This window comes from Arachis hypogaea, chromosome 16, assembly GCF_003086295.3.
Source record: "Arachis hypogaea cultivar Tifrunner chromosome 16, arahy.Tifrunner.gnm2.J5K5, whole genome shotgun sequence".
Taxonomy (NCBI): Eukaryota; Viridiplantae; Streptophyta; class Magnoliopsida; order Fabales; family Fabaceae; genus Arachis; species Arachis hypogaea.
In genome coordinates, this window is record NC_092051.1 from 141367109 (window position 1) to 141382129 (window position 15021).

Consider the following 15021-nt stretch of genomic DNA (forward strand, 5'->3'; position numbering starts at 1 on the left):
TACATAAAGAGTACGCAAAGATAAAGAATGCTTTTGTTCTTGATTGATTGAATTGAATTGTAAATGATGAAGGTAAAACTAAATATATATAGAACATTAGCTTAAGAAAGATAAAAGCAAATAAAGATAAGATAAGAACAACTAAAGATAAGATAAAGAAAATATAAGATAATAAAGACTAAAATTATAATTAAATTTATGTATTATGTTAAGTTGAATTCGTAAGTCACGAGACTTTTTTAATGTTGTCATAGATTAAGGTGGAAGAGTAGTTTACTAAATATTGTTTTATATTATATAAATTAAATTTATTTTAATAGTTTTGTGTATCAACTTTATTGACTGTATCTGTATCTGTCTGTATGAGTATTAGAAGTTAAAATAATGCATGTAAGTAGGAGAGAGTAACTAATAACAAAATTTTTAGGAGTTTGAATACCAGAATGAATGGATACTCTCAGTATAGGAAAATTTAGTCAATCATGTTCCAAAAAAAAATTGAAATAGATATTGTCACTTCAATTTTAAAAGCATCATTCATTTTCTTATAAATTCATAAAAAGTTATAATGTACAAATATTACGTGTAAAATGACATTATCAAAAATAAGAGTGTCATACATATATTATCATTATTTCTCAAAATATTCATTATATATTCTATGTTCATGATTCTATATTATATGAAACGAAAAGGAAAAAACTAAAATTATTTATGAAATATTAAGTTATTAGTAAAATTACTTATTTTTTGGATAAATTTATCAAACTCATCAAGTCTTTTGAATATATATTTGATAAATTTGTATTGTTTGATAACTTTATCAATGACATAATTAATCTTTCGTAAATAGAATTTTTAAATTTCATTCTGTGCACTCTAGACTTTAGAGGAGAGGCTATTTAACCATCAATTTTTATACTTTGCTTAATTTTCATGCACGGTTTATGCGTCATAACTTTTAACAATTCAGTTGGTCGATTTTAACATCTTTCTATAAAGACCAATTTAATAAAATTTCATAAAATTTGAAATTAATTTTGTGTTATTTTAAATTTTTATTCTTATATGTATATTATAATTTTAAAAGTATGAGCTAATACAATTGTTAAATTACATATTGATAAGAATTTTTTAAAATTTGATAAGTTTGATTATCAAAATAATATAATATAATTCTAACACCAAATCAAAATAATATCAAATTTCACAAGCTTTATTATTTTTTCTTATACATTTAATGCTTTTATTAAGATTAGGGGTGAAAATAGGCCAGGCGGCTTATCAGGAGCACTTAGTCTACATTCGATTTATCTTGGCCTGACCTAGTATAAAATAGTTCTAGGTTTAGAATAATTTAAAAGTCTAATAGGTATGGTCTAGGCTCACAAAGTAGTCTAATAAACATATCAGATTTGTTTGAACCTGTTAAAATATAAATAGATACAAAAATATTTTTATAATTAAAATAGTTATTAAAAATTTTAAATTTGTTATAATTTATTATGAATATTTTTCATATTTTAATTACTTTAAAAGTTTAGATATTATTAAAAGGATTGAATTTAGTATATTGCATAAAAATATTTTTTTTAATTTATTTTTTAAACATTTTTATTTTGGTAAAAAATTATATATATAAAGTTTTTTATCAGGTTTCAGACTCGATTAAGTTCAATAAGAGATCAGACTTAGTACTTAAAATAAAGTTTATAATAAGTAAGGATAAAATTTGGCCTATTTTCATCCCTAATTAAGATACATGATATGAAAATGATTAGTAGCTAGCTAGTAGATTTAGACAAAAAAAGAAGAAGAATATATATATATATTATATATATTTCCAAATAAGAAAACAAGAGTAGGAAGCTAAGAAGAAGTGTTATTTCTCACATAGCTCAATGTTGACGCAATAAATTTTAAATTTTAAAAAATTACAATGTTATTAATATAATTTAAAAAAAATCCATATTAATTCACTTGAGATTGCTTAATATTACTATTTCTTCTGAGTTGCCTAATTCATAAGTATTATTAGTCCACATTATAGGGTACTTAATTAGGACAAAAAGATTTGAGTACTTATCATTAGTTTGCTTAACTAAAAAGAAAAAAAAAAAGAGAAAAATATTATAGGTATTATACCATCACTTTTGTATTTGTTTAAAGACGTATTCATGAATTATATATGTGGGAACGGAAGTGAAAGGTTTATTGGAGGGTATAGAAAAGAAAGATTTTAGATGGGGACGGAGAAATGAAGGGAGGTTTGAGATTTTTAAATCCTTTTTTCATTTACGAGTTTAAAATAATTAGAAAAAAAAGGATTTGGAATGTTTACCAGTTTACAATTTTTGGAGGATACTTCCGTAAAGATGCGTAAAACGTCTTTTTCTAAAGATATTTATATGTCGCATTATTATTGGACGTATTAATGAATCGGTTATTTTTAAATTTTTTAACAAATTAGAATAAAACTGATTTTTTATAACAATAATAATAAACTCAATTGTTATCAGATCCGGTCGAATCAATCAACATAATCTATTGGATTATAGTTTTTTTTTTGTTTTTTAAAAATAAAAATCAGGGATATATTTATCTTTTTATCAAAAAATTTAAATATAATTCGGTTTAGATTATGTAAATCAGTCGGATCAAATCGAGTTTAATAATTATAGTGTGGACAATTAGATTTATTATTGTTGCTATAATAAACCGATTTTATTCTAATTTATTAAAAAATAAATTATTAACCGATTTAATAAAGATATCCAATACTATCACGACACATGACACATGTAAACATCTTAAAAAAAAAAGATATTTTTAGTGTCTTTATCAAAGTGATCTCCTGCAATTTTATCATCGTTTACTAAAGTATTATATATGAAACTAAAGTATTATATATGAAAAAGCAAATAATAATAAATGGTAATATAATAATTTATTAGAAAAAAGGTAATTTAATTTAAATTTCATATAAGTCTTCCAACTTGAAGGAACCTAAAAATGAGGAGTTTAAGAGAAAAAGTTAACAAAAAATACTCATCCCCTAATTAAATAATAAGACTTGAGAATTGAAATTTAATTATCTGCTATTTTCTCTTTTAAAAATCTTTCAAAATCAAACTCATAAATTTAGAAGGAGAAGAGGAAGGAGAGAGGTAGTTGTGCAGTTAAAAACAAGGAGAAACTGTAGATGAAGATGGATATGGCGTGTGTAATAAACATTTAAGCTAAAAGTCATTGCTGTTAGGAGAAAAAGAAATAAAGGGGGTTTTCACCATTATTGTTTCTTGTTTAGGCTTGAAGATTACTGAAAAGTCGTAGTTAAACAATTCATATCATTATTCTGTAACAAGAGTAGTGAAATAATGGTTCTTTTTTGCAATGATTAATTATTGAATAACAAGATGACGATAACATATATATATATATGTGCCACGATTTGCTTTGTTCATTCTTCATAACCATCTTTTTATCATATTTGGGCCGACAATAAAATGAAAAATAATAATCGATAATAATAAACTATCTAGCACTGTTTGGCAATGATAAGAGAAGAAGTGTTTTTAGTGGGAGGAAATTATATTTAATAGGGACATTTCCGGTATTTAAATAATGGTTAGAGTTACAACTAAAGTAATAATTAAGTACCAAGTACTATGCCCGTTTGGGGCAAAAGTGTGTTATCATGTACTTTCTTTTTTAAAAAAAGAACATTTTTAATAAATCGATCTAAATTAAAACAAAATATTTGGTGACATAATTTGAAAACAAAAAATAATCATTTTTTTTACTTTTATTTGCATGTATTAATTGCTGCTGAAATAAATACATAATATTAATATATATAATTTTAAATATTATATTAAATAAAATAATCTTATATTATTATTTCTCTAATATTATTCGAATAAAATTATCCATATATATACATATATATGCATATCTATGATTCACTCCATATGATCCTTATATAAGTTGTGTGCTCATTTATCTTTAATATTGTCATTAATAAATGCACTTATATTAGTAATTATCACTTAAACTATATGTTATGTGTACACTAAATTTATTATTAAATAAAATACACATTAAATTCCATAAGACTCTAATCTCTTATTCAATCGAATCAGTTGCAAAGCCCATGTAATCAATTGAGGTAAGATAATTCTCTTTCAAAAAGTACCTTCCTGTACAAGAAATTCCACCCACTCTAGCACATCTCCATAACCCACAATTCGTTATGAATAGAATGAGTGATCCTTAAATTTCCTACCATGTATCATGCCAAGGCAAGTTCTGAGAAGATAACATCCTGCCAGGATCAATTCCATTATACAAACAAACCATTTTTTTTTTCCACAACGCCTAGTCCTCTTTCGAAAATCTTCATCACCATCTAAACAAGCTAAGAGTGATGTGTTACACAGTACAACATCTCCTAAAATGTATAGAAGGATATACAAAAAAAAAATAAGGAAACTAAGAATGAATTTTTTGGAAAAAATATCAAGTAGTATTTTGATGTTTTTAGGATCCATTCACTTGTATATATAGTTAGAGAGTGTCATAATGACGTTGGAAACTATTCTTTCTTTCACTGTGTGCTTGATTTTTTAAATTTTTAAGTATATATCATAAAAAATATTAGAGGATTATCAAAATTTATTATTTTTTTCATTAATTAGTCATCAATATTTAAAAGTATGCGATAAAGTATGTTGTTGAATTACTATACTAAAAAAATTAGACTAAAAAAATTTGAGTTGATGGCTAAATAATAGCCAAAAATAATAATTTTGATACCCTTAGTATTTTTCATATATCATTTATTACCGTATTTTTAGCATAAATAAAAAATTATTTTGTAATTTTCGAATTTTTTTTTTCAAATAGTCTACCTTAATCAACACACTCATATTTTAAAATCAAAAGACAGCCAATAGTTTTAAATGCTTTTTTGAGATTTTGTAACCATATATATATCTTTTTTTTTTTTGTGAAGGTAACCATATATCTTTATTTTTGAGGTATAAAAGCGTTCCGGCGCAGTCCAACAAGTGTTGGAAGTCTATTTTGCGGACTAATGACCCGTCGAGTCCTCGACCTGTGCACGCAGTGATCTGCGCATCACTTCCCCTCTCAACGAAGACCTGGACAGTTGACAGAAGCTTCCAGACGAATGAATTCAAGTTAGAGGATCCACCTGAGTACCAGGTATAAATGGGGAGAAATCTATCCATTTCTAGAGGTACATCATTTTTACTCTAATTAACCGTCTCATTATATGGATACTGTCTTTAACATCGGAGTGTTTTTGCAGGTGGCTCCACCCGCTAATTCGCTGACTATCCAAACGATCCCTCGACTCGATAAGCTCGTGTTCAGGTTCAAATCTTTCCTCACACAACCCGTTGCTTTTGACCCAACACCATCTGATCCGCTAGTCCAATAATATTTGTTAACTCTCGAAAATCTTTTTCTATATTAAAAGATTTTTTTGTATTTTTAAATTTTTATTTTAAGTACTTAAAAAATAAAAAATAAATATAAAAATGACACATATATTTCTCAAATATTTCTGTATCCAATATATCCGTGTCCATGCTTCTATATTTGTCTCTGTCTAGGAGATTCAAACAAGTATCTAAGAGAATAAACCAACACCCTGATATGCATATGCTCCTATAGAAATATTAGAAGGATCGAAACAGAAATGAGCCAATGGAAACTGTGTACAAGTAATCAAGTATAATACATAATGAATAAATTTTGAGTCTCACGTACATTTATCTTTGTATTTGATAATTAAAAATTATTGAATAATAATTTAATTAAACATATTAAATTATTTAATAATAATTTTTTACTATAACTTCACATGTAAATAATTGACATGAGTTTTCGCTATAAATTTTTGCCACAAATTATATCAAGTAAATAAGAATAATAGAAGTCCAATTTTCTCCTTGAATGCACAAATTAAACGTACGTATAGTTATGGAAACGTAACCAAAAGACATGTACAGAGAACGATTGGCGTATGAGGCAAATAAAGTAGTTTTTATTAGACAAGTTATACCTCACATATGACTAAGGGAAAAGAGAATTGAAACTCATCAACAAGTTTAATCGCGTTGGAATACTAAAGTAGCCAAAAAGGAATGGCTTCATTTTTAAGAAAACCTAAAACATCAAATTCGGTTCTCTTTAACTGTTCACTATATAAGTACACCAAAATGAACAAGTCTAATTATTCCCATCGTATATACATCATTTAACATTTAATTTGGCCTAGTTTGTTATAATTCAAAATTAAAGGTAAGATATCATCATATATCAAAAGATGGAGCAGCAACCGATGTCTACCGCAATCTACGAAGATTTGAAGCCAAAACAAGAACTTAAAGAGGAGCGAGAAGCATTCATTCTTCTTGTTCATATTCCTACGGGTTTGTCGTCTTTGGTTTATTCATATTTTTAGATCGAATGAATTAATTTCATGTTCTTGTTTTTCTCTTATGTTTTATCATTTTCGGAGTTTCCATAAACTTCTAATTATTTTAACTCATAACAAAGATAGAAACTCACTTGCAATTAATAGTTGAGAATAATTAGATAATAATATAATTAAACATGTTAAATTATTTAACGATTTCTAACTATTAATTAACATGAAAATGATTGCATGTAAGGATTCATAGATAAAAAAATTAAAACTTTTTTTTCACTCCAATATTGCTTTGGTTAATTTATTTTATGTTTAATATTTATTATTAAAAAATTATATTTCCCTTCAAGACATTTTTAATATATTATAGTATTTGTTGATTGATTTTTTTTTCAATATATCATTATATAGATACCATTGAATAACTTTTTGTTAATTTAATTTTTTAAAAAAATTATTTATTAATTTAAGAGCTTAATTCTTATAAATTTATTATATTTAAAAAATTTAATGTAAATCTAAAATCGTTTATTATAGGTTCCTATATACATAAAAATCAACTAAATATATATTTTAAAATATATTATATAAAAAAAATTTAGTTAAATATTTATTCACTCAATATTTTGATATAATATAGTATATAAGATTTAATATAAGCTTGATTTGATTCTATCTATATATACCATAGCATGTTATTATATATTTGTATATAATTATATAATTTATTTTTAATTTATATTTTATATTTTATATTTTAATCTATATATGTTTAACGTACATAGTTGATAAATATATATATATAAAGGGAAGTTCTATGGTGGCATTGGTTTTGGTGGCTAAGGATGGCATAAGTTTGACCAACAAGTAAAATATTGACATATAGCAAGAAAATTAAATCTATAATAAAAATGATTCTCTCTCTTGTAATTCTTTATGATTATTTTTATCAAAATAATTTTTTATAATTATTTTTATAATTATAAAAAATAATTTCAAAAATATAACACCAAAAAAATTTTATAATTATATTTATAATTATTTTATTATTATTATTATTATTTTTTTTGAAAAATAATTTTTATAATTATTTTTACTAAAATAATTTTTTATAATTATTTTTAGTTTTTAAGTAATTTTTATTATTATTATTTTTAGTAATTTCTAAAAAATTATTTTTTTAATCATTTTTATTTCTAAAAAATAATTTTTATAATTATTTTTTTGTAATTTCGAAAAACTAACACCAAAATGATAAGAGAAAAAATATTATTTCGGTTTTAGTTTTCCAAAATTACAAAAAAAATAATTATAAAAAAATTTATTTTGATAAAAAATAATAATAAAAATAATTAAAAAATAAAAAATAATTATAAAAAATTATTTTAGTAAAAATAATTATAAGAAATTATTTTTTAAAAATAAAAATAATAATAAAATAATAAATAAAAATATAATTAAAAAATTATTTTAATATTTTTTAAATTATTTTTATAATTACAAAAAAATTATAAGAAATTATTTTGATAAAAATAATGATAAGAAATTATAAGAAAGAGAGAATCATTTTAGTTTTAGATTTATTTTTTTTATCATATGTTAATATTTTATTTGTTAGTCAAACTTATGCTACCTTTAGCCATCAAAACCAATGCCACCATAGAACTTCCCATATATAAAACCAATAAATATTATCATATTTCACTAACAATAATTTATACTTTATATTTACATAACTGTATGCATGGATATGCTGATGTGTTGAAGTATGCAGGATTTGAACGACAGCGTTATGGTGCAAAAGTGGAATTCGATTATTCAAGAGTAAGGGTTTTCGGTGAACAACCACTTGAAAACAATAAAATCAAGCGTTTCAATATAGTGCATCAAGTTCCACCAACTTGTGATATTAACAGCATCACAGGGAAGATTTTGGATGGCTCAATTGTTAGCATAAAAATGCCGAAGAAGGTTCCTTCGGATCCTGTTCCACAAACAACTGAAATCGAAGAAGAACCGAAGACATCGCCGGAAGCAAAACCAGGCGAAGATGATACCGAACAACAAGCCACAACTGAAAAGGAGGAACCGAAAGCATCAACTGAAGCAGAAGCAGGCAAAAATAATGACGAACAGGACGGACCTCCCCCGCAGCAAGAAAATGTTGCTGCGGAGGCAGAAGTTGAAGAGGATAAAAGAGGAATTTCAGATCATGATCACGAAGAACCTAAGTCATCAACGGAACAAAACAAATTCGATGATAGTGTTGATGATGATAAGAAACCGGCGGACGCGGTTTCCCAAGAAACTGCTGCGGGTGGAGATGGAAATCTTGAAAGAGAAGGAAAGGAAGAAAGCGAAGAAGACGTTAAGAAGACTGCGGAAGAAGAAAAGGAAAGAAGCGAAGAGAAAGTGTGCTCTATTAATGATGAGAGGATTAAATCTGAATCAGCAGCAGTAGTGGGAGGGTTGAAGGGGATGGTAACAGGATTTGTGAAGCGGTTGGAGGAAGAAGATAAGCGAAGGGTGATATATATGAGTGCAGCAGTTGTGGTGGTGGCACTTGGTGTTTATGCATCCTTCAAGTTTCGCAGCTTCTCACTTCTTAGAAAGTAGCCTAAGCATTATTCATTATTATTATTATGCTTACGTTCTTTCTTGTAATAAGGGCTAATCATAATGATCATGATGATTCATGAACAAGCATGTACATATATTAACTTCATAATCAACTTCAGCTTTCTGCCATATGAATTGATTGACTAATGAATTAAGAGCAGCGTCAAAAAATAATACCTATGTTATGTGTACTCTTAACAAAAATATATATGGAAAATAAATTAAATCATACATATATTTATATATAAATACGTTGCTGACTGATTTTAGTGTACAAATAATATTTTTGCAAAAATAAACATGAGTAATTTAGTATAATTAAATATGATAATTGAAAATTAAAAATACTATTCATATACCAAAATCAACTACTAAAATTAGCTATTAATGTATTTGTGTATAATTATATATGTGATTTAATTTGTTTTTAATGTGTACTGTATTTATATTTCAACATCTATTTTATACTGATAACTGCTTTTAATAACTTATTTTGGTGTATCCAGCAGAGTCGATTGAAAATTTGGTTTGATTTTTTTTTTTTTAAAAAGGAAGAAGCTAAGAGGACTAGAGGAGGAAGATGTGTTTACGAGTTTGGTTTTGAAGAGTTTTATTATTCAAAGAGAGTGAGTTTTGGAGTTTTTTGTTGGTCATTTAACCCCTCAATTTTATGTTTTAAAAATTCAGGGTTTTCATTTGATTTTAATTAAATTTATTATTTTATTTCTAATAAATTGTTCTACTACCATTTATTATTATTATTATTATTATTATTATTATTATTATTATTATTATTATTATTATTATTATTATTATTATTATATATAATATTTAGTAAAGAATAAAATTATAAAAAATTATAGCAAACTTTTCAAATCCTTTCTTCTTATTATTTAAACTCATGAATAAGAAACGGGTTTAAAAAGCTTAAGCCCTCCCTTCATTTTTCTTTCCTTCTCTTTTCAAATTAAAGCCATTCTTTATTTCCTTTCTCTTGCAGCTCATGAATACACCATATATTTTGTTAATAAGTGTCTTTCAAGGCCTTTGTTAATAAAGGAATAATTGTCTAACAAAGAGGTGTTGGTGTGAATAAAAAGTAGTATGTATAATTTACCTCTTAAAAAATTAATAAAAATAAAATAATATATTTTTTAAAAAAGTATTTATTTATTTATAAAGATGAATATTATTTTTTCATTCTTTTTTCTCTTCACTATAATATGCATCTTGTTAAGGATTTTAAGATTACCACTAACATATATTTAAAAATATTTCTCATATATATTATCAATACATTCAAAGATTCAACTATTTAGATTTTTATTAAGGATTTTTTAATTAAACATCTTGACTGATGTTTTAGAGACATTTATGGTAAGGATTTTTTTTTTTTTTAAAAATATAGGTGAACAACGCGTATAATAAACAATGCGAACAATAGAGTAAAAAAAAATAAAATTAATTTTAAAATTCAGATTCTTAATAATTAATTAATTATCAGATTTTAAATTCAAATTTTGAATTAATTAAATTAAATCATCATTTAAAATTTTTTTAATTTACATTATTGTTTGTTCTTAATTTATGGGACAAACATGATTCAGAAAGTGACTTAGACAATAGCGGAAGCAACATAGCTCTGCGGCAAAGACCAAAAGACCATCCCTCACAATGACAAAACTCTAGCGCTAAATGCCGGGTTGTGGCATTTAGCACCAAAATGGCCGAACCAAATGGTGAGGGTTTCTTGAAGCGGCACTAAACGACGGTCATGTGGCGTTTAGCGCCACCTATCCCAAGAAGAATGAGAGGTTTGTGTGATCTGACGCTAAACGCTAGTGATGCGGCGTTTAGCTAGCCCACCTTGCCAAAGAGGGATAGTGAGCATTTTCTTCAAGATTTTTTTCACGTCTTTCGCCCGAATGCTACCTGTAAACAACATAATGCAACAACGACTCAAAGTAGTATTTAATAGGGTATAAATCACTTAAATCTTCTAAAAAATCAATAAATCACCATATAAATCATATGGAAAAGTTATGAATGACGCTCACACATCACAATACCAAACTTAAAGTGTTACTTGTTCTCAAGCAACTTGAGCAATAGAGAATTGAAGTGGGTTCAACTAAAAGTTGAGTTCTCATTGAAGTTCCTGTCTGTCTTATGAGTAGAGTTAAGCAACACTATGATCATGAGTATTTTTGTGCTTTTCACTATTCCTTGAAAACTCAGAACTACCAATATCTCGATAGAACTAGAACTCGGATGATGTTATGAAACCTCACTTCTATTAAGTCTTGATTGATCTTTGAATTTCTTTCTTTAAATTAGAGAGAATTTTTCTATTGACAACTCTAAATGCTCCGTCTCAAGGCGGCTTTTGATAGTGAGCGTTCGATTAGTAATCCCGGACCAGTTGGTCCAAGTCACCAGGTGATAAAGCATCCCGCATATCTAGTTACTCAAGCCTCTTCTTGACACGGTTGCACCACAAGCATATAGCTAAAACTGTGATTCCAAACATTGATACACAGAGCCTCTTTGGACTACTAAATGTCTTGTTTTAAGATGGTTTGTGTAACAGATTTTCAATCGATAATCTCGGACCAGTTAGTTCAAGTTACCGAGTGATGAGGCACCCCTCGAGTCTAATCATCCAAGCTGTCCCTTGGACAATGGACACCACAGGCACATAATTGGATCTCAAACATTGATGCTCAGAGTTTTGCAACTTGATTTTTTTTTCAATTTTTTTTGCCAGTTCTTTTAGTTCAAGGATCAACCTCTTGTTAATTTTTGGAGGTTTCATAACACTTCTCTAAGTCCTTGTTCCTCAAGGATCAACATTCCTCTTTTCCAAAGTAGTTTATATATCCTTCTCTCTATGCAACCATAATCACAAGTATATATACCACCACTTGTAAAATGACAAGACAATTGTAAAAAGAACTCAACTTTTAATATAATAACACCATATTTCTCTCTCTCTCTCTCTCTCTCTCTCTCTCTCTCTCTCTCTCTCTCTCTCTCTCTCTCTCTCTCTCTCTCTCTCTCTCTCTCTCTCTCTGAATACTGCTTGAAGACATTATATGAGACATTATTAAAGTAAGAACATTAAACTAAAAACTAAAGGAAATAGAAATATAGGAATGATGTAATTAAACCAAAATAAAAAGAAAACAGAAAATAGAATCATACTCATGAAGGGAGAAAAACAGAAGGAAAGCATGAAAAAAAACTCAACCACCTTAATGATCATGGCGGCCATCCCCTCATTCGATTGTGCTCCTTGTGGTCCTAGCAGCCTCCCTATCTCTTGTCTCATTTGGAGAAGCTCAAGGCACTGGCTTTTCTTGCTCAATCACAATCTGATGGAGAAGGACACCATGGCTGTCTTGGTTCACCCTCATTTGCTCAAGAGACGCAATTAATTGTTGTCAATACTCTTGTGGTGGAAAATAGTACCATTGAGGCATGAGGGGTTACTCTTGCTGTAGTGGAGGAGCTTGTGGCACTTCTTCTTCGCTGGCTCGATCCCTCCTTTGGACTCTTGCATATTTCATGGTCGTCTTGGAGATTGGCCTCTCAATGGAGATGAGAAAGTCATTCTCCAAGTTCACCCTAGCAGCTTTACAAAGCGGTGAATAAGATGGGAAAAGGCCAACTTAGCATGTGTGGAGGGGTTTGAGGCAATGTGATAAATTTGTTGTGGAATTATATCCTCCACATCCACCTTATACCCTATCATGATACAATGGATCATGATGGCTCTATCTACAGTGCACTCAGAGAAATTACTAGTTGAAAGAATGAATCGTTGGATGAACTCCAACCATCCTCTAGTCACCAGCTTGAGGTCACTTCGTCCTAATTGATTTGGTTGCCCATCTACACCCATTCTCCACTGAGTTCCTGGAAGACAAATGTTAGCAAGTACTTGGTCATATCTCCGGTCCCAGCTCATCCTCTCACTGTAAGAATCCAAAGTGTGATTTGGGAGTGGCAGTTGGAAGTTCGCTCTAACGCTCCTTGGATTGAACTCAAAGATCTTCCCTCGCACCAAGGTATGGTAATTCTTCTCATTCACATCACTCACATCCTTGTAAGTAATTCACGCATTACTATAGAATTCTTGGACCTTCAGCTGACCCACCTCAATATTTGTTCAGAATCACTTTCTTTTTGCTTGTGATTTCAAAAAAATGTTCCTCATGCAATTTGGTATTGAACCGATTTGTATCAAAATTGTCAGTTTGTGGTGCATTCCCCTTCCTCTTTTATGAAGAGGATTCACCTTCCTTTAGTGCTATTGATAAATAAAATAAACAGAGAGCTTGCTCGACAACACCAAACTTGAAGGTTTGCTTGTCCCAAGCAAAAGAGAATAGAAAAGAGAGAAAGAACAGAAAAATAGAATAAGAAGGAAATAGAGGGAGGGGGCATGTACGATGAGAAAAAGAAGAAGGGGTAGGGGAGGGGGGCTACGGTTGGGGTAATAGGGTAATTGTTTGTGGGTATAGAAAGGGTTGGGTATGGAGGGGTATATATAGGGGGAGGGAGGATAATGGAGGGTTTGGTTAGTGGGGGAGTTATGGTGGGGTAATGGGGTGGTTGGTGGGTGGGGTTATTAGGAAGGAGAGAGGTTTGGGGAAATGGAAAAAGAAGAATGAAGATGGGGGTGCGAAGATTAAGGGAGAAAGGGGGTTACGAGAGAGAATTAGGGGATTTAAATGCACAATTTGAATTCAAAAAGGTGAGGGGGAGTTGCAGCGCACCTGGCACTAAACACCATGTTGGTGGTGTTTAGCACCATCTTTCCCGAACCAACACCCACTCGTTCCTTTACCTAGCACTAAACGCCGTCCTAGGTTTTTTTCCCATCACCTCGGCGCTAAACGCCAAGGTGGCAGTGGCAAAAACCTAAAGTATTGCACCCCTAGCACCAAACGCCACCAACTGACGCTAAATGCCAGGGGTCTAGAAGCTCACCCTCGAAACTCATGCACTTGGCGCTAAACGCCCAAAGGCGGTGCTAAACGCCAGGTGCCCAGTGAGTTCATCTTCTTTGCACGCAATCCTGGTGCTAAACACCATGTACCGGCGTTTAATGTGATTCCAACTCCATAATGTTCCTCTTTCTGTCCCAAGTGTACCTATTTTCTGTTGCAAGCACTCAAAAAAAACCAAAAGTAAAGAAAACTAATAAAGGAAAATAGAATAAAAACAGGAAAATAATGCAAGGATATTAAGCATTGGGTTGCCTCCCAACAAGTGCTTTTTTAATGTCACTAGCTTGACGGTTCACTCTGCTACTACAAGAAAAAGGCGTATTTGTAACAAAAAAAATTGTTACAAAACGTCAAAATTTTGAAACAAAAGTTTTTTGTAACAAAAAAAGGGGTCATTGCAGTAAGTCCCGTTACAAAAAATTTTTGTAACGAAAAATGGAACTGTTATATTTCAATATGATGTTTTGTAACAATTTTTTCTGATACAAAAAACTAGAAGCCGTTACAAAAGTGTTACAAAAGTGGTAACGAATTTTGATCTTCAAGGTATTTTTCGTGACAATCTATTTTTTCCTATCAAAAAATTTTGTTACAAAATGTAACTTGATTTTGTAACATTTTTTTTCTTTAGTTACAAAAGTAAAATAATTATTCTGTAAAAATTTTTTAATTAACTAATATATTAACTATTTTATTAAGCAAGTCTACATTTATATAATATGTAAAAACATACATAATTCAAACATGCCTCATTTAGCTAAAATTGTTTTAAAACAAAATAACATTAGTGAGTACATTGATTAGTTCTACAAGTTATATGTCTTGCACAAGTTCAACCAAAAGTTAGAAGTTCTAACATAGATTAGTGTCTCTATGAATCAAAATATTCTTGAACCCTCAAAGTAGCATGTGGTCACCATTTCAGCA

At 28.8% G+C, this 15021-nt stretch overlaps 1 protein-coding gene across 1 annotated transcript; it reads left to right on the forward strand.

The window, feature by feature from the left end:
• Positions 1-6254: 6254 nt before the first annotated feature.
• Positions 6255-9208, forward strand: LOC112755386 (uncharacterized). Its single transcript, XM_025803445.3, has 2 exons — positions 6255-6461; positions 8235-9208. The coding sequence occupies exons 1-2, from the start codon at positions 6356-6358 to the stop codon at positions 9074-9076; spliced, it is 948 nt and encodes a 315-aa protein (XP_025659230.1). The 5' UTR covers positions 6255-6355; the 3' UTR covers positions 9077-9208.
• The last annotated feature ends 5813 nt before the right edge of the window (positions 9209-15021 follow it).